Raw genomic sequence first — 23,978 nt, forward strand, 5'->3', positions numbered from 1 at the left:
AATACTCATTAGCGTCAAGGCTTTGATTAATATTACTCTACACTGACTTTCTAGTCATTGACTTTCCTGCCTTGGGGGGGGATGAGAGGAGGGGGAGGTTGAGTAAAACCATGTGACATATTTTAGCTCATCCATCCAGAAAGTCTCTCCATCGCCACATCCAGCTGAATGTTAAATGATTTCACGATCTATTCTTTTATATCCCATGGTCATGTTATCAATATACTTTCAAGACACATACTCATGAAGTCACCATCATTTGTGATCTGAGGGTATAAAGGTCTCAGATTCTGTCTTATCCCAAGATCATCGGGATTGGGATGCCATGTGGCGGTGAAGAAGGCATTTGGTACGCTTGCCTTTATTGGTCAGTGTGATGAGTTTAAGAGTTGGGAGGTCATGCTGCAGCTGCACAGGAAATTGGTTAAGGCACTTTTGGAATACTGCGTTCAGTTCTGGTCTCCCTGCTATGAGGAAGGATGTTGTTAAACTTGAAAGAGTTCAGAAGATTTACAAGGATTTGTCAGGGTTGGAGTGTTTAAGCTGGTGTTGGAGAGGGTGAATAGGGTGGGGCTGTTTTTCCTGGTGCGTGGAAAGCTGAGGGGTCACCTCAGAAAGGTTTATAAAATCATGACGGACATGAAAAGGGTAAATGGACATGGTCGTTTCCCTAGGTAGGGGAGTCCAAAACTAGAGGGCAAAAGTTTAAGGTGAATGGAGAAAGATATAAAAGGGACCTGAGGGGCAACTTTTTCACGCAAAGAGTGGTGTGTGCATGGAACCGAGCTGCCAGAGGAAGTGGTGGAGGTTGGTACAATTACAGCATTTAAAAGGCATCTGGATGGGGAAACGAATAAGAAGGGTTTAAGAGGGATATGGGACAAATGCTGGCAAATGAGACTAGATTAATTTAGGATGTCTGGTCGATATGGATGAGTTGGACCAAACGGTCTGTTTCTGTGCTATATGACTATCAGTTGAAGCATGAAACTCTACTGGAAGAATGCTGATCTTTATAATCTAATAGCATAACGTTGGCCCAGACACCTATGTGCCCAAGAATGTAAAGTTTGCGTACAATTGTTAGCTGTAATAAAAATCAGCTGGCTTCTTCAATACCATGATATCGTGCCCAGTTTATTTTTAAACATACAGGCGATAACAATCAGCTAAACTCCTGCTGGAGGCAGACAATAAGGATTGTTGTTTCTAATTGTCTATCAGTTCTCTCCAAGAACGAATTTTAATCTGGGCACGAGCTCCCTGCTCCATTCTCCAGCATAACCATCAGAGGCGAGTCCATGTGAGGTAGTCCTTCTGCCTCCACCAAACTGCTGCCTTGTCTCAGAAGCACCACGATTTGCAGTGGCCTTTGCTGAGACTGCAACAGTCACCAAAGGAAGGTCTTCAGAGGCTGAAGTGAGTCCAGGGCCTCACCATGACGGGGGAGGGGAGGGGGGGACTGGGTGGTATGTCAGGTGTGGGTTCCATCTGACAGGCTTAAAACTTGATGGTGGTCATCCCCTACAGTGGATAAAATCGCAACAATGGTTGAAGGAGATTAGTACATGGCCATGGATTGGCTATTTATACACCCAATTGGCCCAATGGTGAGTGGACCACCTGATGCCTCCCACAGTGGTAAATTTGCAGATGGGAGTATAGGAGCTGGCATGGAATCAATGTCCTAGTGCCCAATGTTACGCACCCAATTCTTTCGTGCCCACCCCAGGGTGCTGAAACTCCTTTGTCCTGGTGTAAGTCTCTCTACGTTGTGACAACATAGTTTGCCTTTTTAACCTGTGACCTTTGTCCTTCGCTTGAAATATCTGAAATATTTTTGACATTTATCTCTTCAGTGCTATTCATTTTCTTAAATACTACCATCTAAACTCTTCTCAGACAAACCAGTCTAAACAGTTCAGGATTCCCAATCTTTTCTACACTGGGCCTATCTCCAAGGGTGGGCATTGACCTTACATTGATTTGTGTAGGATGCACAACTTCAAAAAAGGCCATTCAGCCCTAAAGGTTCATGCTGACGTTACAGTTCAACGCAAGCCTCAATGTGCCCTTCTTCATCAGCAATTGCTTTCTTACTCAGGTGCTTGTTGAACTTTAAATTTAAATGTATCTATTCTATTCACTTTCATTACTCCTTGTGGTAGTGAGTTTCATATTCAAACTACTCAGGTTTTCCTGAATTATATGCTGCGTGGAAATGAGACTCTCATCTCTTGTGGACTCTAGTTTTTGAACTTTCCCACCAGTGAGAATACCATTTCTAAATCAAACCCTTCCACAATGTTTAAGGCCTTTATTGGGTCACTACTCAGACTTGTCTTGTCAGGGGAGCTGATAGTGGCATGGTGGCAAGGCTAGTAATCCCAGGAGCCAGGTAACCCTCTGATACCATGGGTTTGAATCCCACCATGCCAATTGGTGGAATTTAAATTTAATCAAACAACCTGAACTAGTAATGGCGTCACGAAAAAAACATTAATTGTCATGAAAACATTTCTGGTTCACTGATTCCTTTCGGATGGTTTGGTGGCTCTGTGGTTAGTGCTGCTGCTGCATAGCACCAGGGACACAGGTTTGATTCTAGCCTCGGGTGACTGCATTGAGTTTGCATGTTCTTCCTGTGTCTGCGTGGGTTTGCTCCGGTTTCCTCCCACGGTCCAAAGATGTGCAGGTTAGATGCATTGGCCATGCTAAATTATCTGCAGTGTCTAGACACATGCAGACTTAGGTGAATTAGATATAGGAAATGCAGGGTTCCAGGATAGGTGAGAGGGCTGTGTTTCGGAGGGGTGCATTTTGGAGGGTCGGTGCAGCCTCGATGATCCAAACTGCCTCTTTTCGCATTGTAGGGGCTGTATGATTTTAGTAAAGGAAATGTACCATCCTTAGCTGGTCTGGCCTACACGTGACTCCAGACCCACAGCAATGTAGCCACCCTCTGAAATAGTCCAACAAGGATAGTTCCTTGAACAAAGCAGAGTAATGAGGGATGGAAAACAATACTGGGCCTATCAGTGAGGCCCATTGCCCAAGAAAGAATAAATAAAGAACCACATTCAGGTCTTAAACGTCTCCCTTATGTCTCATTGACTGTGACTTGGCATAGTCAAAGTACTGTCTGAGCAGAATATTGCACAAGTTTGACCAAGCTCTGATTTACAGACTAGTTCATCGTCTTCATAACTTACTACTTTATTTGCTTTACTGGAAATGACAGTTATGGTTTCAAAAGAGAATTGAACCATTAGCTAAAAGGAAAAATTTCCAGGGTTATGGTGAAGGGGAGGGAGTGGGACTATATGAGTTGCTCTTGCAGAGAGCTAGTAGACACAATGGGCTGAATGGCCTCCTTCAGTTTTGTAATCACCCAATTCTGTGACAGTAAATCACCACGAAGACAGGAAAAAGGAACGGAATGGTTTAAAATAGCGTCAGATTTTCACCGCTTTGACCAATGCCTACAATGCATGGAAACATTATTCACTCCAATTGCGGACAGAATTGCGGACGTAATATGTTGCGAGTGGATTCTTATATATTCAAAATGGGGGCAAACCACATACAGAGGTTATCGCAATAACAAAAAGATAGTCTTACTCTGAAGTCACAAAGGCATGTTCCTTGATTGTAGTCAGAACATCATTAAACTTGATTTTTGAAGTCAGAGTGTGACCATGGTAAATAACTGGCATTCCCTCGGGTCCATCCCAGCAATCCACTGTAAGAAAAGTTACAATTGGTTTAATGTGTGCCCAAATCTGATCCAAACACACGAATTGTGCTCACTTCGCCCATTCACCCATATTAATCACCCTGTTTATTTACATCTCTCCTAAATTTTTTAATGGTATAAAAACAATCTTCAGTTTATTTTGGTAGAACAATCCCCTTTATCATGACTATCACCTGTCCTGCCAATTCTGGCTCCAGATGGAGTACCAACTGCTGTCTGATGCTTCATCTGAATGCTCAATATTCAGGTGTACTCCCCAATTCATATCATCCATCAATTTTGCCACAGGTGCCAATTGCGGCAGAACTTTGTTGTTGTCAGATATTCACAAGGCTGGGACCAGTGGACATCCAGACAGAGGTCAGACATGCAGGATGAGGAGTGGTTGCACCTGATCCCTCATTGAGGGGCCTGGTGCTGGGCACTGACACCATCAGTGGAAGGTCAGTTCAGGCTCAAATCCTTACCCTCAAGGGTCAAACATGGGCTGGCTCAGAATAAAGGGACACCAATTTAAGACTGAGATGAGGAGGAATTTCTTCTCTGAGGGTTGAGAATCTTTGGAATTCTTTGCCACAGAGAACTCTGGGGGCAGAGTCCTTGTGTTATTTTAAGGTTGAAATAAGATTCTTGATCAGTAGAGGGATCATGAGTTACGACGATAGGTAAGTGAATGTGAAATGTCATATCTGCCATGATCCTATTGAAAGGTGAGCAGGCTTGAGCAGACTACTCCCAATCCTGTTTCTCACAGTGTTATGATGGACTCGGTCCCATGTAGACAGGGGAGGCAATGGCCTACTGGTCCTATTGCTACAGTATTAATCCAAACACCCAGGGACCCGGGCTCAAATCCCACACAGAAGATGGTAGTATTTGAATTCAATCAACATTTGCAATTAACAGTCTAATGCTGACTATGAATCCATCATTAATTGTCAGGGAAAGCCCACCTGGTTTGTTAATATCTCTTAGGTTACCTACCCTACCTGTTACTCCAGATCCACAGCAATGTGGTTGACTCTTAAAACTGCCCTTGGGATGGGCAAAAAATGCTGGCCTAGCCTGTGATACATCCTCATCCCATGAATGAATTTTTATAAAAAGCACTACAGTCACTGTGATGAAGAGCCAGCTGGTGCTAAGCAACAGAGCATAAGCCTCTACCTCCAAGAGATTAAAAGATAGTTCTGTCTAAAGGTGACTGACCTGAAATATTAACTCTGTTTTACTACTTCCAGTGGCACTGCCTCACATGTTCTGTATTTGCAGCAATTTCTGTTTTTATCACTTTAAATATCACTGGGACGGCACGATGGTTCAGTGGTCAGCACAGCTGCTTCAGAGTGCTAGGAACCTGGGTTCAATTCCAGCCTCGGGTAACTGTCTGTGTGGGGTTTGCACATTCTCCTCATGTCTGCATGGGTTTCCTCCGGGTGCTCCTGATTCCTCCCACAATCCAAAGATGTGCAGGTTAGGTGAATTGGTCATGTTAAATTGCCCATTGTGTTTAGTGTTGTGTAGGTTAGATGCATTAGTCAGGGGGTAATATAGAGAAGAGGAATGGGTCTAGGTGGGTTACTCTTTGAAGGTTTGGTGTGGACATGTTGGGCTGAAGGGCCTGTTTCCACACTGTCGGGATCCTAAAACAAAAACTTCCAAATTGCCATTTTCTTATATATTTCTGTGTTTAATTCCTCTTTTTAGATCCAATATTCAGGAAGCCACCACTCACCATGGAGATATACCTTTGAACACAGGCCAGACCATGTTTGATGTCAGAGTTAGAAATGCAGGTTGCATTAAGGTTCAGACAGATCTGCTTCCAATCGATTCTGGAGCTGCTGATGCTCATTAGACATTGGTACTTAAAGAGTTGAGTTCTCTGCACTTCAACCTCATGCTCCTGATCTTTGGGTGCCAGGTATGGAGAAGGGTGGGCAAGTTGGCAGATCTCCCTGTGGGTCTGCTACTGGATCTGCCCAAAGTAGCCACCAGTATGTCCAGGCAGTGGGCTGTGGAGACCGTCATAGTTCCTGACTACTGTCCCTCTTCCAAGGCTACATTCATGCCTGGGAGTCCTTCTGAGGGAGCATGTGGTGTCTGTTAATATTCTCAAAACTTTCAGAGGGAGATGGGCACCATTAGGGGTGCAGTGCCTTATTTTTCCCTCCAACTCCATTTTACTTCAGCCCCCTCCCTCTTTCCCCTATCTTTCCCTCACTTCTGGTGTCGTTGCACTGCCCTTGACAGGCTGTTTTTATAAGTTGTTCCTTTAAATAGAAACACGGATGATTTGATGGTAGTAAAAGAGAACTTCAGCTCTTGGTGTTTGTGGTGCAGCAATAGCGTACCTTTGGGCCTGGCGGCCTGGGTTCGAAAGCCCAACAAGCCAGGCAGCTTCAGGAGGTGAAGAAGTCATTGGTTCTGAAGAAGGGTTATACCCCGAAACATTGACTTCTCCATTTCCTGAGGATACTTGGCTTGCTGTCTTCTTCCAGCCTCCTGTTTGTCTACTTTGGATTCCAGCATCTGCAATTCGTTTTTTGTCTTGAACTCGGTTCAAGTTGAGACAAGGACCCGAGGGCACAGCCTGAGTAAAGGGAAAACCTTTTAGAACATAGATAAGGAGAAATTTCTTCAGCTAGTGGTGAATCCATGGAATTTATTGTTGCAGAAGGCTGTGGAGGCTAGATCATTGAGTATATTTAAGACGGAGATAGATAGGTTTTTGAGTATCAAGGGAATCAAGGGTTAAGGGGAGAAAGTGGGAGAATGGGGTCGAGAAACTAATCAGCCATGATTGAATGCTAGAGCAGACTCGATGGACTGAATGGCCTAATTTCTTCTCCTATGGCTTGTGGTCTAAGTCCCACCTGCTCCAGAGGAGTATCGTAGTATCTCTGAACAGGTTGATTAGAAACTTGTGAAAAATCTGTATGCCATCTGAGACAATTTCTTGACATTCTCTGTGCTATTAGGGAATGCCGAATTCTCATGCGTTCAGGAAACCTAAGCAACAGTAGCAGAGTCGCGAACTTAAGGGCATTTAAATGGTCATTGGATAGGCACATGGACGAGAATGGAATAGTGTAGGTTAGATGGGCTTCAGATTGGTTCCACAGGTCAGCGCAACATTGAGGGCCGGAGGGCCCGTACTGCGTTGTTCTATGTTCTATGAAACTGATTTTCGATATAAAAAACAATTACTCATGATCCTTTACAGGAGCACTAAAATGAGATGATAACCCATTGGTTCAGGCTGAGCTCAGGTTTACATTTCCAAGCAGAACAGACAATGTCCCCAACCATTTACAATCTCCTCATCCCTCTCTGTCCTGCACCTCAGATCTACACAATGGGTTACGTTGCTCAATAAAGTAACTCAAACAGATCACAGGAAGACATACTGATGTGCTTACATTCGATACACCGGCATCCCATTCTTAGGCAGCGAGCATAGGCTTCCAGTGAGGATTCGCTGGAGAACTGATCCCCTGTTAGGTAGCTGCAACAGAGACGGCATGACTCATAGACATATCACACAGCTAGCCAAGGAGATAGATATACAGGAGTAATGGCGCGTTATTCACAACTTTGTTTTAAAATGGATGGGCAGCATCTGCACTCATCACAGGCACTGACAGGGTCCACGGACTTGGCTACCAGATTCAGTCCACTTGCAACCCTTAAGAATGCCCGATTTAGACACTGTGGCAATAAACCATCTCTGGCAGTAAGGCCAAACAGTTGTTGTTGGATGAGCTATGTGTCAGCCGCAGCACCTGTGTTCAGTTCCATTGCAGTCAGTGGCATCAACTATTTGGCTGCTACTTACAACAAACAGAGGGGGATTGCTGAGCTCCGATGGCTGCACGGCTTGTTTGTGATACAAGTGGACATCAACAGCACAAGTTCAATCCCTGCACTGGCTGAGGTTACCATACAGGCCCTTCCTTCTCCTTTCATCTGAGGGATGGTGACCCTCAGGTTAAACCATCACCAGTCATCTCTCTAATGAAACGGAAGTCCTCCAGGACTTTGGCAACTTTATTTACTATAACTAATGGTAATTGTATACTGCCCAAACAAATTCTCAAATCATTTGTATACTATGAGTTGAATAAAGTTGAGCACTCTTGTAGTCTATTCATTCTAGATCCTATTTGTGGAATGGTGTCTAATCATGTCACAGTAAATGACATTGAGGACACTGCTGTTCAGGTCACTTTGCCTCAATATAACTGTTTGACTGGGAGAATGTGAGTTACACTAGCTTAGCCAGCATTTATTACCCAAACACATTCCTAGTTACACTGAGATGGAGGTGGTGAGCTTCCTTCTTGAATCACCACTGTTCAGCACCATTCACAATTCGAAGCACTCCATTTACAATTGCAGTAAGACCTGGACAGTATTCAGGCTTGGGATGATGAGTGGTGATAATGCTGCTATGACAATCTTAGGTACGGATGGCAGTGGAATGTTATGGCTTGTTGTCAGGTTTTTTAAAAAAAATCTGAATTTGGAACAGCAATTGAAAAGAGAGTCTGAACTGAGAAGCAGAAAGTGCTGGAGAAAAGCAGCAGGTCTGGGAGCAACTGTGGAGGGATAAAGAGAGTTAAAATTTCAAGTCCAATATGATTCTTGCTAAGAACTGGAGCAGCAGTAGTCAGAGTACAAAAGAGGCGCTTCGGCCCATTGAGTCTGTACTGATCTATCTATACCAATCACACTTTCCAGAACTTGGTTTCCAGAACTGTGGTTGCTCAGTTGTTGAGTGAAGTTAAAAGGAAATCAGATTTTTGACCAATGAGGAAATTAAGGCATATGAGGATACAACAGTAAGGTGTAGTTGAGATAGGAGGTCAGCATGATCGTATTAGATTAGATTCCCTACAGCGTGGAAACAGGCCCTTCGGCCCAACAAGTCCACATTGACCCTCCGAAGAGTAACCTACCTAGACCCATCTCCCTCTGACTAATGCACCTAACACTATGGGCAATTTAGCATGGCCAATTCACCTGACCTGCACATCTTTGGACTGTGGGAAGAGACCAGAATTGCAGAATAAATCTGAGGGGCCAAAAGGCCTATTCCTCCTATTATTTCTTATGTCTTGAAAAGTGACAGAAACCTCAGTATAGTTTAAGCTGCTTGATAGAATAACATCTTTCCCTTCTGCTGCTCCAGGATGTACAGTTCAAACAATTTCTTTACATCACCTTTCTGCCCACAGCTATGTCACATAACTTCCTGTTTACAGGCCTATCTCTGTCAGTGATACTGAAAGTGGCAGCGACAGGTGCAGTGTTTGTTTCATATAGTGTACACCTCACAACTTTCAGGAGTGAGCTGCTCACGGATGCTCAGTTTGGCTTTTACCAGGGCCACTCAGCTCTTGACCACCTTATAGCTTTGGTCGAAGCATGGACAAACAACCGAGTTCCAAAAGGGAGAGGAAAGTAAATGCCCGGACCTCAAGGTTGCATTTGACCAAGTACAATATCAAGAATCCCTAGCAAAACTCAAGTCAATGGGAATCAGGTGGAGTCATTCCGAGCACAAGGGAAGATGGTTGTGGTCATTGCAGGTTAATTATCTTACTCCTAGAACCTCACTGCAGTTGATGGTTCGACCATCTTGAGCAATTCAAAAATTACCTTCTCTCTACCATTAGATCAGTAGTAGAAATGTTCACTGATGATTGCCCAATATCCAGCACCATTCACAATTCCTCCCAATTTGAAGCAATCCATTTCCAAATGCAATAAGACTTGGACAATATTCAGGCTTGGGTTGCTAAATGATTAGTAACATTCTTGCCACCAATGTGCCAGGCAATAACTATGTCCAACATGAGATAACCTAAACGTCTCTCCATAGTATTCAATAGCATTACCATCACTGAATTGTCCACCATCAAGATCCTGGGGGATTATCATTGACCAAAATCTGAAGTGGACTAACCATATAAATACTGTGCCCACTAATGCAGGAAACTTTGCGGTGAATAGCTCACTTCCTGTTTCCACAATGAGCGAAAGTGAGTACTACAGATGCTGGAGATTACAGTCGAGTGTGGTGCTGGATGTTTCAGGCAAAAGCCCTGCATCATTTTACACTCCATTTGCCTAGATAAGGGTAGCTCCTACAACACTCAAAAAGCTCTACACCATTCAGGACAAAACAATCCATTCGATTGGCACTCCATCCAATGCTTCAACATTCACTCCCATCACCATGGACACACAGTGTTAGCAGCTTATACCACTTACAAGGTGCAGTGCAGTAACTCATTCAGGCTCCTTCAACAGCACCTTTCAGGTGCACAACCTCTACCATCTGGAAGGGCAAGGGCACCAGATGCAATGGAACAGGGCCATCTGAAAGCTTCCCTCCATGTCATAAACCATCCAGACTTGGAACTGTATCGCAGTTCCTTCAGCATCACTGGATCAACATCCTTGAACTCCCTCCCTAACAGCCCATTGAGTGGATTCAATGTCCCTACACTTGAAAGACTCTAGTGATTCAAGAAGGTAGCTCACCATCACTTTCTCTGGGACAATTAGGCATCTGCAATAAATGCCAGCGTAGCCAGCACCTTGTACAATGACAAACTGCAAAACAGCCTGGCAGATCATGAACCACATATATAGCAACCCAGTTGTCGCAGTGCTAGCCACTTGCTTTCAGTATGCATCTTCTTCCAGGAGTTTTGTGTATAGAATCCTTTAGCAAAAATTATTATTGATATTGACAATGGGATCCATATTTTATGTGGAGTTAGCTGCTCTCAACTGGTTAGGTAGTTAGTTGTCCTCTGGCCTAGGGAGAAAATAAAAATTGTCTCGGAATTCCTCATTCTTAATCACTAACCAGCTGCTTATGTTTTTAATAGGGAAGCAATGGTATTATTGCTGGAGATCCGGGCAATGTTCTGGAGACCCAGGTTTGAGATTTTACAAAGCTCTAGTTAGGCCCCATTTAGAATATTGAATCCAATTTTGGGCCCCACACCTCAGGAAGGACACACTGGCACTGGCACGTGTCCAATGGAGACTCACACGGATGGTTCCTGGAATGTTAGGCCTAATATATGATGATAGGCGGAGGATCCTGGGATTGTATTCATTAGAGTTTAGAAGGTTGAGGGGAGATCTAATAGAAACTTACAAGATAATGCACGGCTTAGAAAGGGTGGACGCTGGGAAGTTGTTTCCATTAGGCGGGGAGACTAGGACCCATGGGCCTAGCCTTAGAATTAGAGGAGGTCAAATTAGAATGGAAATGAGGAGACATTTCTTTAGCCAGAGAGTGGTGGGCCTTTGAAATTCATTGCCACGGAGCGCAGTGGAGGCCAGGACGTTTGGTGTCTCCAAGGCAGAGACTGATAAATTCTTGATCTTGCAAGTAATTAAGGGTTACGGGGAGAGTGCGGGTAAGTGGAGTTGAAACACCCATCAGCCATGATTAAATGGCTGAGTGGATTCAATGGGCCGAATGGCCTTGCTTCCACTCCTATGTCTTATGGTCTTAAATCCCACCACTGGCAGATGATGGAATTTGAATTCAATAAAAATCTGGAATTAAGAGTCTCATGATGAAACTATTGCCAATTATTGGAAAAACCCATCTGGTTCACTAATATCCTTTAGGGAACAAAACAGCCATTCTTACAACAAAGTGGTTGACTTAACTGCCCTCTGGGATGGGCAATAATTGCTGGCCTACCTAGCAACACTCTCATCCCATAAAAAAATTGTGCCTGCAAAGAGATATCGGATAAAAGGCGGATTGGACTCTGCTATAGGAGGTCATGTAGGCCAGATACTGGTAAGTTTGTGCCTGTGGACTTGCACTTTCAGAATGGAGACAAGGAAGGGGCTGACCTGGAACCCCTCCCCCATTACAGTCAAGTTAGGGGAAGGACACAGTCAAGTTAGAGTCTCTGGTGACAAGCTGTCACTAGTTCCAGGAAAGGTCTAGCTGGGGTAATAACACTAAGCATATACATTGTCTACCCTCTTAGTCTACATTTTTTTCTAATCGCCTCACTTACCACATGCCATATGCAAATTAAAAGGATTTACAGGTCAATAATCGAGTTACCTGGTTATGAACACACTCTCTTAAGGCTTAACTCCTGGAATAGGGGTTGAAACCAGAACTTCTGGCTCAGGGACAGCGATGTTACTCGCTGGGTTATAAGACCTCCAGAACAAAGTTCAGAACTCAGAAAATCTATTCTAAAGTAGAGACATTGACTAAACTGCAGGCTATGGGCAAGGTTCCTTAAACTTCCACTAGAAATCTGGTCATGTGCTTTAAAGAGATTTGATTCATAAGGAGTGGAGACTACACATGGCCGTCCATTCAGTGATGATTACTCACGTGTTATGCGACGATGAGATCCAGTAATGAGATAGTGGATTGCTCATCTCTTCCAGGAAAACCTGATCATACCTTGAATCCCAAATGGAGTTTTCTTTGGAAAACAGGAAAGTCAGGAACTGAAAGGATAAGGGAATAAAACAGTTAAAGGTTTCAAGTAGCAACAACAAAAGCTCACCCAACCTCCATATTCCAAACTCACTTTAACACCCCAACGAGGTTACAATTGGACTTAGTAAGGGACCCAAGCACCATACTGACAACTTTACTGAGTCCCCATACAGTAAAATGGAAGTATGGTGTCTACACTATAATACTTGAGCTGCGGTTATATAATCATGTGCACTGCTTCCCCTAGCATTGGCCTATACCCACTTCTCAGTGCCTTAAACATCTCTTCCCATTTCAAAACCTGCCTGGACCATGTCTTCTGTTAGCCATAGCCCCCTCTATCCATTTAGTTATGAATGCCCCCTTTGTTCCATGCCTGAAAACATGCCAAAATATTTACTTACAGTTATAGAGTCATAGAGATGTGTCTTATGGAAACAGACTCTACGGTCCAACTCATCCATGCCAAGCAGATATCCTAACCTAATCTAGTCGCATTTGCCAGCACTTGGCCTATATCCCTCTAAACCCTTCCTATTCATATACCCACCCAGATGCCTTTTAAATGCTATAATTGTACCAGCCTCCTCCACTTCCTCTGGCAGCTCATTCCATACACGCACCACCATCTCTGTGGTAAAGTTGCCCCTTAGGTCCCTTCTATATCTTTCCCCTTCTTACCCTAAACCTATGCCCTCTAGTTCTGGACTCCCCCACCTCGGGGAAAAGGCCTTGTCTATTTACCCTCATGATTATATTAACCTCTCTAAGGTCACCCCTCAGCCTCCAATGCTCCAGGGAAAACAACCTCAGCCTATTCAGCCTCTCCCTACAACTCAGACGAGGAGTTGTTACAAAGCAGTTTCCTGTAGATGACCTGATTTCCACACAGAGCAAAGCAAGAGTTGTGAAATCACTCTTGTAGGTTGTATCACGTTTTTATGTTCCTTCACAGGATGTGGCAATCATTGACAAGGTCGGCATTTATTACCTAATGTCTGATTACCCTCAAGATAATGATGGTAAGCTGCTTTCTTGAATATCTTGAGCGATCTATGGAGAGAAAAGCAGCTAAGCTTTAAGGTTGATGATCTTTCATCAGATTAGTTCTGATCAATCTGTGGACATTAACTGTTTCTCTCTGTACAGATGCTGCCTGACCTGTTAGCTTTTCCAGCACTTTTTGCTATTAGTTCCCGATTTCCAACATCCTTAGTATTTTGCTTTCGATTTGGGAGAGGGAGAGTCAGCACATCACCTTGACCTCCTTCCACCTATCGCATTTCCAATGCCCCTCCCCCAAGTCCCTCCTCCCTACCTTTTATCTTAGCCTGCTGGACACACTTTCCTCATTCCTGAAGAAGGGCTTATGCCCGAAACGTCGATTCTCCTGTTCCTTGGATGCTGCCTGACCTGCTGCGCTTTTCCAGCAACACATTTTCAGCACATCCCAATGGGTCTTGAGTCATAAGCAAGTTATAGCAGTTAAGCAAGGTAAATGTCTTTCTCTCAGGAATCTTACTGAACCAGACAGGTTCTTATATCAACCAGATTACAGAGACCAGTTGTTCATTCCATATCTATCTGTTTGAATTTAAGTTCCTCAGCTGCTGTTGTGGGATTTGAACAATTGTCTCCAGTGCATTAGTCTAGGCCTTAGGATCAATAGGGCAGTAACATAACCACAATGTTATTGTACATCAACTGAGCCTTGCACTTTGTGGAATACTATTCCAATCCATAACAGAAAGTGGGGATTTCCGGAATTCTCTCACCCACAGGCTGTGGATGCTGAATCAATTGCAATTTATCAAAGGCTGAGATCAATAAAGTTTTATTGGGTAAATAGATCAATAGTTATGGAATGAATAAGAAACCAAAGTTATGGTGTGAAAAAGCAAATAAGGAAAGTAAACAGAGAGTATGAAAAGATACTGGCAGCTAACATAAAAGGGAGCCCCAAAATCATCTATCGGCCTATAAATAGCAAAATAGTGGTAATAGAAAACATAGGGCCAAGAAAAGGGATTGACACCTGTAATCAGAGGCATAGCCAGTATTAAATGAATCCTTTGCACCTTTCAATACTAAGGTGTTAGATGGTACCCAGGTCATGTGAAAGTGGAGGAAATTTAGTCTCTCAGAGTGTTTGTAAATGAGAAGGAGGAGGAATTGGATAGGCTGTCTGTATTAAAGTTGTCAAGGCACTGGGAACAGATGAGATGCATCCGCACATACTGAGGGAATTGTAAGTTGAAGGATTAAGAGTGGAGACACTGCCTATAATGTTTCAGTCTTTCTTACAGTCAGGGCAGTGCCAGGAGACTGGAGAATTGCAAACATTATGTTCTTGTTCAAAAGACGTATAAGGATATGCCAAGAAACTACAGATTCATCAGTTTCACTATTGTGGTAAAATTTTCTGGAAACAATAATTTCAGGATATAATTAGTCTTCAGTGGGATGAACATGGACTAGTTAAGGACAGCCATTCTGGATTTTCTTAAGTGCCGATCACATTTAACTAAATTGCCAGTGCTTTTTTGAAAAGGCAACAAAAAGAGTTGATGCCAGCAATGCTGGTTATTTGGTGTACATGTAACTTCTGGAAAGTACTGGATACACGGCTCCACAAAGAAACTTGTGAGAAGGTTACAGATCAATTAAAGAGGCAGGAGCAATATGGATACAACCTTGGCTGAGTGGCAGGAAACAGAGAGCACTGGTTAATGAATGATTTGGGGGGCACTAGAGCAGAGGGACCTTGTGTAATTCTTCAAAGATGGAAGGACAGGTTGTACACCATTTAAAAGGCGTCCAGATGGGTATATGAGTAGGAAGAAGTTAGAGGGACATGGGACTAGATTATTTTAGGATACCTGATTGGCATGGACTCGTTGGACTGAAGGGTCTGTTCCATGCTGTACAGCTCTATGACTCTATGAGACAGCAGTTAATAAAGCATACAGTATCCAGGAGCAAGTCATACACTTTCTCTTCTCCATGAAAAGATTCCCATTTTTATAACTGAAGCTTCTCAGCACTGGAACCTTTCTTGTCAATCTCTTCTGCACTCTCTCTAGTGCTTCCACACTGTTGAGGATTCTGTGGTTCTATGACTGGGAAGCAAATTGACGGCACTTGTCTGGGAGGGATGCTCTGCGGAGGGGTCACTGTGGACTCAATGGTCTGAATGGGCTGTTTCCACACTGTAGGGATTCTATGACTGCGAAGCAAATTAATGGCACATGTGGTCTGTGCGGTACATTAGCAGGGCATATTTTCTGTTGGGACGGCATATTATTGGGCTTTGTTTGTTTTTAGTAGGTCCTGCATTGATGACACAATTTGTTTCGATTTCCTTTCAAAGCTCCCAACCATGAAACCTCCATTTCCTTGTCTTGACTTTAGTGTGGGGGGTTCATTTGGTAGCACTTCTACTTTTAGTGCCTGAAGGCTGCCGATTCAAGATGCACTCTAGGACTTGGGCACAGAACTCACAAAGGTGATACACGAGTGCATTACTGAGGGACTAACAAATTTTGGTTGGGACGTTAAACTGCGGTACCAATTGCCTCATGTATGTAAATGATCCCACAGCACTCTTAAAAGATAGCAGATACATTATCGCCAATGTTCTGACCAATATTTATCCCTCAATGAATAACATAAAAACAGATTATCTACTATTTGTCACATTGTGGTTTATGTTTATTGCTGTGTGCTAAGTGCTCTATTTCCTCCATTTACAATTATAACATTTTTAATTTATTGTTCTCAGAATAAGGGTATCACTGGCTAGATCAGTGTTTATTGTCTATTCCTAACTTTTTTTAAAACTTGCGAGACATTAGCGTCGCTGGCTGGGCCAGCATTTATTGCCCGTCCCTAGTTGCCCTTGAGAAGGTGATGGTGAGCTGCCTTCATAAACTGCTGTAGTCCTCTTGCTGTGAGTTGACTGTCAATACTTTTAGGAAGGGAATTTTAGGAGCTTAACCCAGCGACAGAGAAGAAACAGCAATATATTTCCAAGTCTGAGTGGCTTGCAGGTGGTGGTGGTGTTCCCATGATTCTGCCACCCTAGATCGCCTAGATGGAAATGGTTGTAGGTTTGTGCGGTGCTAAGGATCTTGGTTAATTTTGCAGTCCATCTTGTAGATAGTACATACTGCTGCTGTTGAGCGTTAGTGGTGGAGGGAGTGGATACTTGTGGATGTGGTGCCAATCAAGTGGGCTGCTTTGTCTTGAACGATATCAAGCTTCTTGAGTGTTATTGTCCATTTGGACAAGTAGGGAATATTGCATCACACTCCTGGCTTGTGCCTTGTAGACGCTTTGGGGAGTCAGGAGGTGAGTTACTCACTGCAGTATTCCTATCCTCTGACCTGCTCTTGTAGTCAGTCTATTTATGTGAGAAGTTCAACTGAGTTTCTGGTCAATGGTAACCCCAAGGATGCTGAAAGCAGCAAATTCAGTGATGGCAACACCACTGAATGTCAAGGAGCGCCGTTTAGGTTATCTCTCATTGAAGGTGGTCATAGACTAGCATTTGTGTGGCATCAGTCTTACTTGCCTCTTGTCAGCCCAAGGCCAGATCTTGTTGTCTTTGAACATGGACTGCATCAGTATCTGAGGAGTCACAAATGGTGCTGAACATTGTGCAATCATCAGTGAACATCCCCACTTCTGACCTTACAATTGAGGGAAGACCATAGATAAAGTAGCAGAAGAGGGTTAAGGCCTAGGACACTACTCTGGGGAACTCCTGCAGAGATGTCCTGGAGCTGAGATGACTGACTTCCAACAACAATAACCATCTTCTAACGTGCCGGGTATGACTCGAACTTGCCCCCTGATTACCATGGATTCCAGTTTTAGTACGGCCCATTTTCATACCCAGTTGAAAGTGGCCTTGATGTTGTTACTCTCACCTCGCCTCTGAAATTCCATTTACAAATTTGCTGATGACACCACCGCAGTGGTGTGGATCTTAAACAACAATGAGACAGAGTACTGGAAAGAAATAGACAACTTAGTGGCATGGGTGTAAAGATGACAATCTCGCCCTCAATGTCAGCAAAATGAAGGAGCTGATCATTAACTTCAGAAAGCAGAGTGGAGGGCATGCCCATGTCTGTATCAATGGTGCTGAGGTGGAGATGGTTGAGAGCTTCAAGTTCCTCGGAGTAAATATCACCAACAATCTGTCCAGCTCCATCCACGGTGATACCACAGTCCAGAAAGCACGCCAACATCTCCACTTCCTCAGAAAGCTGAGGAAATTCGGCATGTCCATAATGATTCACACCAACATTTATAAATGTACCGTAGAAAACATCCTATCCAGCATCACAGCTTGGTTAGGCAACTGCTATGGCTAAGGCCACAAGAAGTAACAGAGAGTTGTGAATGTAGCCCAGTTCATCACAAAACCCAGCCTTCCATCCATTGACTCAGTCTACACTTCCTGCTGCCATGGGGAAGAAATCAATATAATCAAAGACCCCCCCTCCCACCCTACATATACTGTCTTCCACCCTCTTCCATCGGGCAAAAAGGTACCCAAGTTTGAAAACAAGATCTAAAACAGCTTCTTCCCCACTGTTATCAGACTTATGAATAGACCCCTCATGTATTAGCATTGATCTTGCTCTGCACTTAGCTGTAACACTATATTCTGACTTCTGTTCTATTAACTTGATGTACATATTCAAGGTATCATTTGTCTGGTTCACATGCAAAACAATACATTTCACTGTATCTCAGTTCATGTGACAATAATAAATCAAATTAAATGAAAATCAGCTCTTTTGTCCATGTTTGAACCAAGGCTGTAACAAGGTCAGGAGCAGAGTGGCCCTGGGTGTCACGGAGGTTATTGTTGAGGTGCTGCTTGATCGCACTGCTGATGACACCATCCATCACTTTACTGATGATCGAGAGTGAACTGGTGGAGTGGTAATCAGCCGGGTTGGATTTGTCCTGCTTTTTGTGTGCATGACATACCTGGGGCAATTTTTTGCATTGCTGGATAGATGCCAGTGTTGGAACTGTACTGGAACAGCTTGGTTCGGGGAGCGGCATGTGCTAGAGCACAGGTCTTCAGCATACTTGTTGGAATGTTGTCAGTGCCCATAGCCTTTGCAGTTTCCAGTGACTTCAATCGTTTCTTGATATCACATACAGTGAATGGTCCCTGAGAGGCTGGTGGTGAACTGCTTTCTTGAACTGCTATCCCCCTTTTGGTACAAGTACAAACTCTTAGAGAGGCTGTTCAGGATTGTGACCCAATGACACTGAAGTAATGGTAATACATTTCTAAGGCTGGATGGTAACTCGCTTGGTGAGGGGAGCTTGCAAACACTGAATCAGTTGCCTGCTGGATGGTAGAGGTCCATAGGTTTGGAATATCAGGTGCTTTGTTGAGTTTCTGCAGTGCATCTTGTAGATGGTACACACTGCTGCTATTGTGCATTGGTGGTAGCGAGAGTGAAAGTTTAAGGCGGTAGATTAAGTGGGCTGCTCTGTTCTGGGTGCTATTAAGCTTCTTCAATGTTCTCGGAGCTGCATGCACTCGCGCAAGTGTGCAGTATTCCATTGGACTCCTGACATCAGCTCTAGAGGTGGAGGACAAGCTCTGGAGAGTCAGCAAGTGAGTTATTGCCCATCTCGGAATTTCCAGCATTTGTTTTTATAATCACAGCATTTACATAGCTGGTTTGCATTTCAAAAGTATGCTCCAAAAAGTACTTTGGTGTCTGTAAAAAACACTTTGAGATTGTCTATGGTCATTGAAGTTGCTATATTAATGCAAGCTTTTCCTTCCTTCCTGCTGACAGCACGCTAAAGATACTTCATGGTGAAGCTAAATGACTCAAGCACACAACCAATAGGATGTGCTTTACAGCTGGAGGCAATCTTACCTCATCGAGGCAGAAATATGGATCGTCAATCTCGCGGAGTGGATCGCGAAGGTAACTGAACATGAACTCTCGCACTTGGTGGATATCTGTCGCCCACAATTCCTAGACACCAAAAAACACAACATTAGCAGTGCTCAGGAGCGATGTATGTCCCAAAAATCCCATGTTAAAGAACAATAAACAACTGATAGTGATCATTAAGGCAGAGTCAAAGGCTAGATAAATCATTCTGAAATAGAACAATGAGTACTGAGTGCCACGTCTGAATTCTCCTACAAATTTACGGTCGTCACCACTGTCACCTGGTCATCCATTGGCATTGAACATTTTCACTCAGCACCGAATCTGCAAATAGCAGCAATGCTGCTCCAATAGGTTAACACCAAATACTTGTCAGCTGCCCACCCTCGGACAGTTTTTCATTTCTTGCATGAGTAGGTGGGGAGCAGAAGGATACAAATGCTTAGGAATTGTCCGACAGGTTTAGACAGTGCATTTGGATCAGCTCAGGCTTGGAGGGCCGAAGGGCCTGCTCCTGGGCTGTAGATTTTCTTTGTTCTTTGTTGTTCTTTTAAAATCTTTCATGGAATTGGAGTGTTGCTGATAAAGCCAGTTGTTGTCTGTTCCCACCTCCTGCTCCTGAGCAGTTAAGAGTCAACCACATTGCTGTGCATCCCGAGCAGGCAGATTTCCTTCCCTCAAAGTCATCAGTGAACCAAGTGGGGTTTTTTATGGCAATCAATGTAAGTTTCATGGTCAGTGGAACTAGATTTCAATTCCAGATTTTTTTTTAAAACAGAATTTAGTTTAAGTTGTGTTGAGTTTAGAAGGCTGAGAGGGGATCTGATTGAGACAGTATAAGATTATTAAAGGATTGGACACTCTGGAGGCAGGAAGCTTGTTTCCACTGATGGGTGAGTCCTGAACCAGAGGACACAGTTTAAAAATAAGGGGTAGGCCACTTAGAACAGAGTTGAGGAGAAACCTCTTCATCCAGAGAGTGGTGGGTGTATGGAATGCTCTGCCCCCAGAAGGCTGTGGAGGCCAAATCTCTGGATACTTTCAAGAAAAAGTTGGATAGAGCTCTTAAGGATAGTGGAATCAAGGGTTATGGGGATAAGGCAGGAACGGGATACTGATTGAGGATGATCAGCCATGATCATAATGAATGGTGGTGCTGGCTCGACGGGCAGAATGGCCTACTCCTGCACCTATTGTCTATTGATACTTGAATCCCCTAAAAAACGAGCCTAAAGGTTACATAAGGATAGTATTAACCTCTGGATAACCAGCTCAGTGACATTACCACCATCTTCCCCATTTTCTCGCTTTAAGAAATACATTGCCAGCCTTCCCTCCTGCTCGGGAGATTAACTTGATGGAAGGAGAAAGAAAATAGTTCAGTGCTAACTGAAAAACCCCTCAGGGAGAAGCTTTGCTCTATTAAATCTGGAAAGTACGTAGTGATGACAGGCACTAACTGGATAGTGCATGGCTGTTCTTAACTCTGTGAGAGGCCTGATCTCACTCACCTTCTGGTATTCCAGCAGGAATTGCTGAAAATCCTGCAGCGAGACTTGGCTGAGTTCAGGCCTGTCACAGCTCCTGTGGAACAGAAAGATCACATGTTATTTGGGAATAGCCAGAAGGAGCTGACAAATCAGTTCAATCACAGCAAAACACAGCAGAGGCTGAAAATCTGAGAAACAGGTGTAGAAAATGCTGGAGAAACTCAGCAGGTCTGGCAGCATCTGCAGAGAGAAAACAGCGTGAATGTTTTCAAGTCCGGTATGATTTGGAAGTGATCAATCACTTCGACCATTGCCTTTGAGAGAGTGGTTACTAGATCATTTTTGTTTGCCTCACTTAATTAAAAACTATCACGAATCTAAAGAGTAGTTTAGTGCAGAGCTTGGGATAGAGGGCGAGGATTTAGGAGTACAGGAGGACACAAAATAGAGGACCCGGGGCCTTACCTGGTGGGGGGGCCCCAGGCCAGAAGCAGCACTGGAACCTGTCATTTCTATTTTAGTTAAAAATCACACAACACCAGGTTATAGTCCAACAGGTTTAATGGGAAGCACCAGCTTTCAGGGCGCTGCTCCTTCATCAGGTGGTTGTGGAGGACACAACTGTAAGACACAGAATTTATAGCAAAAGTTTACAGTGTGATATAACTGAAATTATACATTGAAAAATACCTTGATTGTTTGTTGAGTATTTTTCAATGTATAGACTCAACAAACAACCAAGGTATTTTTCAATGTATAATTTCAGTTACATCTCACTGTAAACTTTTGCTATAAATTCTATGCCTTACAATTGTGTCCTCCACAACGACCTGATGAAGGAGCAGCGCTCCGGAAGCTAGTGTGCTTCCAATTAAACCTGTTGGACTATAACCTGGTGTTGTGTGAGTTTTAACTTTGTTACACCCCAGTCCAACACCGGCATCTCCAAATCATGATGTCATTTCTATTGTTTGTAAACCCTCTAGCAGAACAACATTGTGCTTCAGTGAGTGGTCTGGCCCTGAGGCGAGCTGCTCAAACCAATGGGTGAGGTGATGCAACTTGGCATGGGCTCCTTTGTTACCTCTCGACTTGGCTATTCCACTAGACTTCCATCCCATCTCCGAAAGTCATCTGCCCATTTCTTAACTTGTGCCAAGTCCCATTCCTCCCCTGTGCTCACTGACCTTCATCGGCTCCTAGTTAAGCAATGTTTTAATTTTAAAATTCTCATCATTGTTCTCAAATCCCATTATTGTCTCAGCCCTCTCTATGCCTGTTACCTCTACAACTCTCTGAGATAACCGCACTCCTCTAATTCTGGAAGGTCGGATATTCCAGATTATAATTGCCTTCAGTTGCTTCGGTCCTGGGCTCTGGAATACTTTCCCTACATCTCTCTGCTTCTCTATTTTGCTTTCTTCACCTTAAAACCTACTTCTCTGACCAAGCTTTTGGTAATTTTATCTAATATACCCACAAGTAAAACAAAGAACTGTAGACGCGATGGTACAGAGAACACCGAATGGAGAATTCACCACAAAGGTTTACAGGAAAGCCACACACAGAGGCCAAGTCCTAAACTATGAAAGCAACCACCCCAACACACACAAACGAAGTTGCATCAGGACACTATTCAAAAGGGCCACAACACACTGCAGCACACCAGAACTACAAAAAGAGGAAGAGGAACACCTATACAAAGTATTCGCCAAAAATGGATACCCTCGCAATTTCATCAACAGATGCCTAAGGGAGAGGCAACGGAACGAGGACATGCCGCAACCCGAAGGACTAGCCACACTACCATACATCAGGAGCATTTCCGAACTGACAGCCAGACTACTGCGACCACTAGGACTCATAACAGAGCACAAACCAACAGCCACGCTCAGACAACAACTCACCAGAACAAAGGACCCAATACCCAACATGAGCAAAACCAATGTAGTGTACAAAATCCCATGCAAGGACTGCACAAAACACTACATCGGACAAACAGGAAGACAAGTTAATGATCCGTATACACGAACACCAACTAGCCACGAAACGACACGACCAGCTATCTCTAGTAGCCACACACACAGACGACAAGCAACATGAATTCGACTGGGACAACACTACCATTATAGGGCAAGCCAAACAGAGAACAGCCAGGGAATTCCTAGAGGCATGGCACTCAACCACAGACTCTATCAACAAACACATCGACCTGGACCCAATATACCGGCCACTACAGTGGACAGCTCGAACTGACAACCGGAAGCGGCAGAGACAGGCCACTATAAATACCGGAGAAAACAGCACAGAAGCGCTTCACAGGAGGCTCCCAAGCACTGAGGATGTCACCTAGACAGGGGACGAAACGTTTGCAAGACAAATTCCCAGCTCGGCGAACAGAACCACAACAAAGAACTGTAGATGCTGCAGAGCTGAAACAAAACCAGAAATTGCTGGAGAAATTCAGCAGGTCTGGGAGCATTTGTGGAGAGAAAGCAGAGTTAATGTTTCAGGTCATTTTGAACTCTTGATCTGAAGCTTTTGGTTACTGCACAGTCATCACGGGGCTTCCTGCATCTCATTAAGGACTGATTAAATTAGCAGTTAATTATTGATGCATGGAGCTGAGTAGTTTTGCTATATGTACCATTTTTTATTTGCCATTTTGTCATGGGTGAGGGTGACAATTACCAGCAGTGGGTATCTTGAGCAATGAAGTACGGTCTCCAATAGGAACACCAAAGGGTAGACAATGTTCTCTGATTGGGGTGAGCCTATCTCAGTCTAACGTTTAACAACTCGAGAGTTGTGCCCTTTAACCTCCAGGCCACCAAAGCAAGCCACCCAGATCAGAATTAGGTACAGTAAGGAAATACTTCTTCATGTTTTGGACAAATGAACAATTTTTAGTTTACTGCCAATCCTGAGCAAACCATGTTGAGATTAATGCACTCGTTCTCAGTGGTCGTAATTACAACATAAAACACCAAAATGTTTTTGTTTTTTTAAATTCATTAACGGGATGTGGGCATCTTTGGCTAGGCCAGCATTTATTGCCCTTCCCTAATTGCCCAGAGGGCAGTTAAGAATCAACCACATTGCTGCGGGTCTGGAGTTAAACATAGACCACACCAGCTAAGGATGGCAGTTTCCTTCCCTCAAGGACATTAGCGAACCAGATGGGCTTTTCCAACAATTGACTTATGATCATCGTTAGACTCTTCGTTACAGATTATTTTTTAATTGAATTCCAATTCCAACATCTGCCACGGTGGGAT

At 43.7% G+C, this 23,978-nt stretch overlaps 1 protein-coding gene across 1 annotated transcript in view; it reads right to left on the bottom strand.

Moving 5' to 3' along the window:
- Positions 1 to 23,978, bottom strand: part of plcg1 (phospholipase C, gamma 1) — a 168,418-nt gene that overhangs the window by 74,609 nt on the left and 69,831 nt on the right. Inside the window, exons 8-12 of the mRNA XM_072556339.1 lie at positions 20,722 to 20,794; positions 19,190 to 19,291; positions 12,156 to 12,274; positions 7,180 to 7,265; positions 3,622 to 3,742 (exon numbers count right to left, since the gene is read on the bottom strand). Of these exons, the coding sequence (XP_072412440.1) occupies positions 3,622 to 3,742; positions 7,180 to 7,265; positions 12,156 to 12,274; positions 19,190 to 19,291; positions 20,722 to 20,794 (501 nt within the window). The remainder of the gene's footprint in view (positions 1 to 3,621; positions 3,743 to 7,179; positions 7,266 to 12,155; positions 12,275 to 19,189; positions 19,292 to 20,721; positions 20,795 to 23,978) is intronic.

The sequence above is a fragment of the Chiloscyllium punctatum genome, chromosome 37 (genome assembly GCF_047496795.1).
Source record: "Chiloscyllium punctatum isolate Juve2018m chromosome 37, sChiPun1.3, whole genome shotgun sequence".
Classification (NCBI taxonomy): Eukaryota; Metazoa; Chordata; class Chondrichthyes; order Orectolobiformes; family Hemiscylliidae; genus Chiloscyllium; species Chiloscyllium punctatum.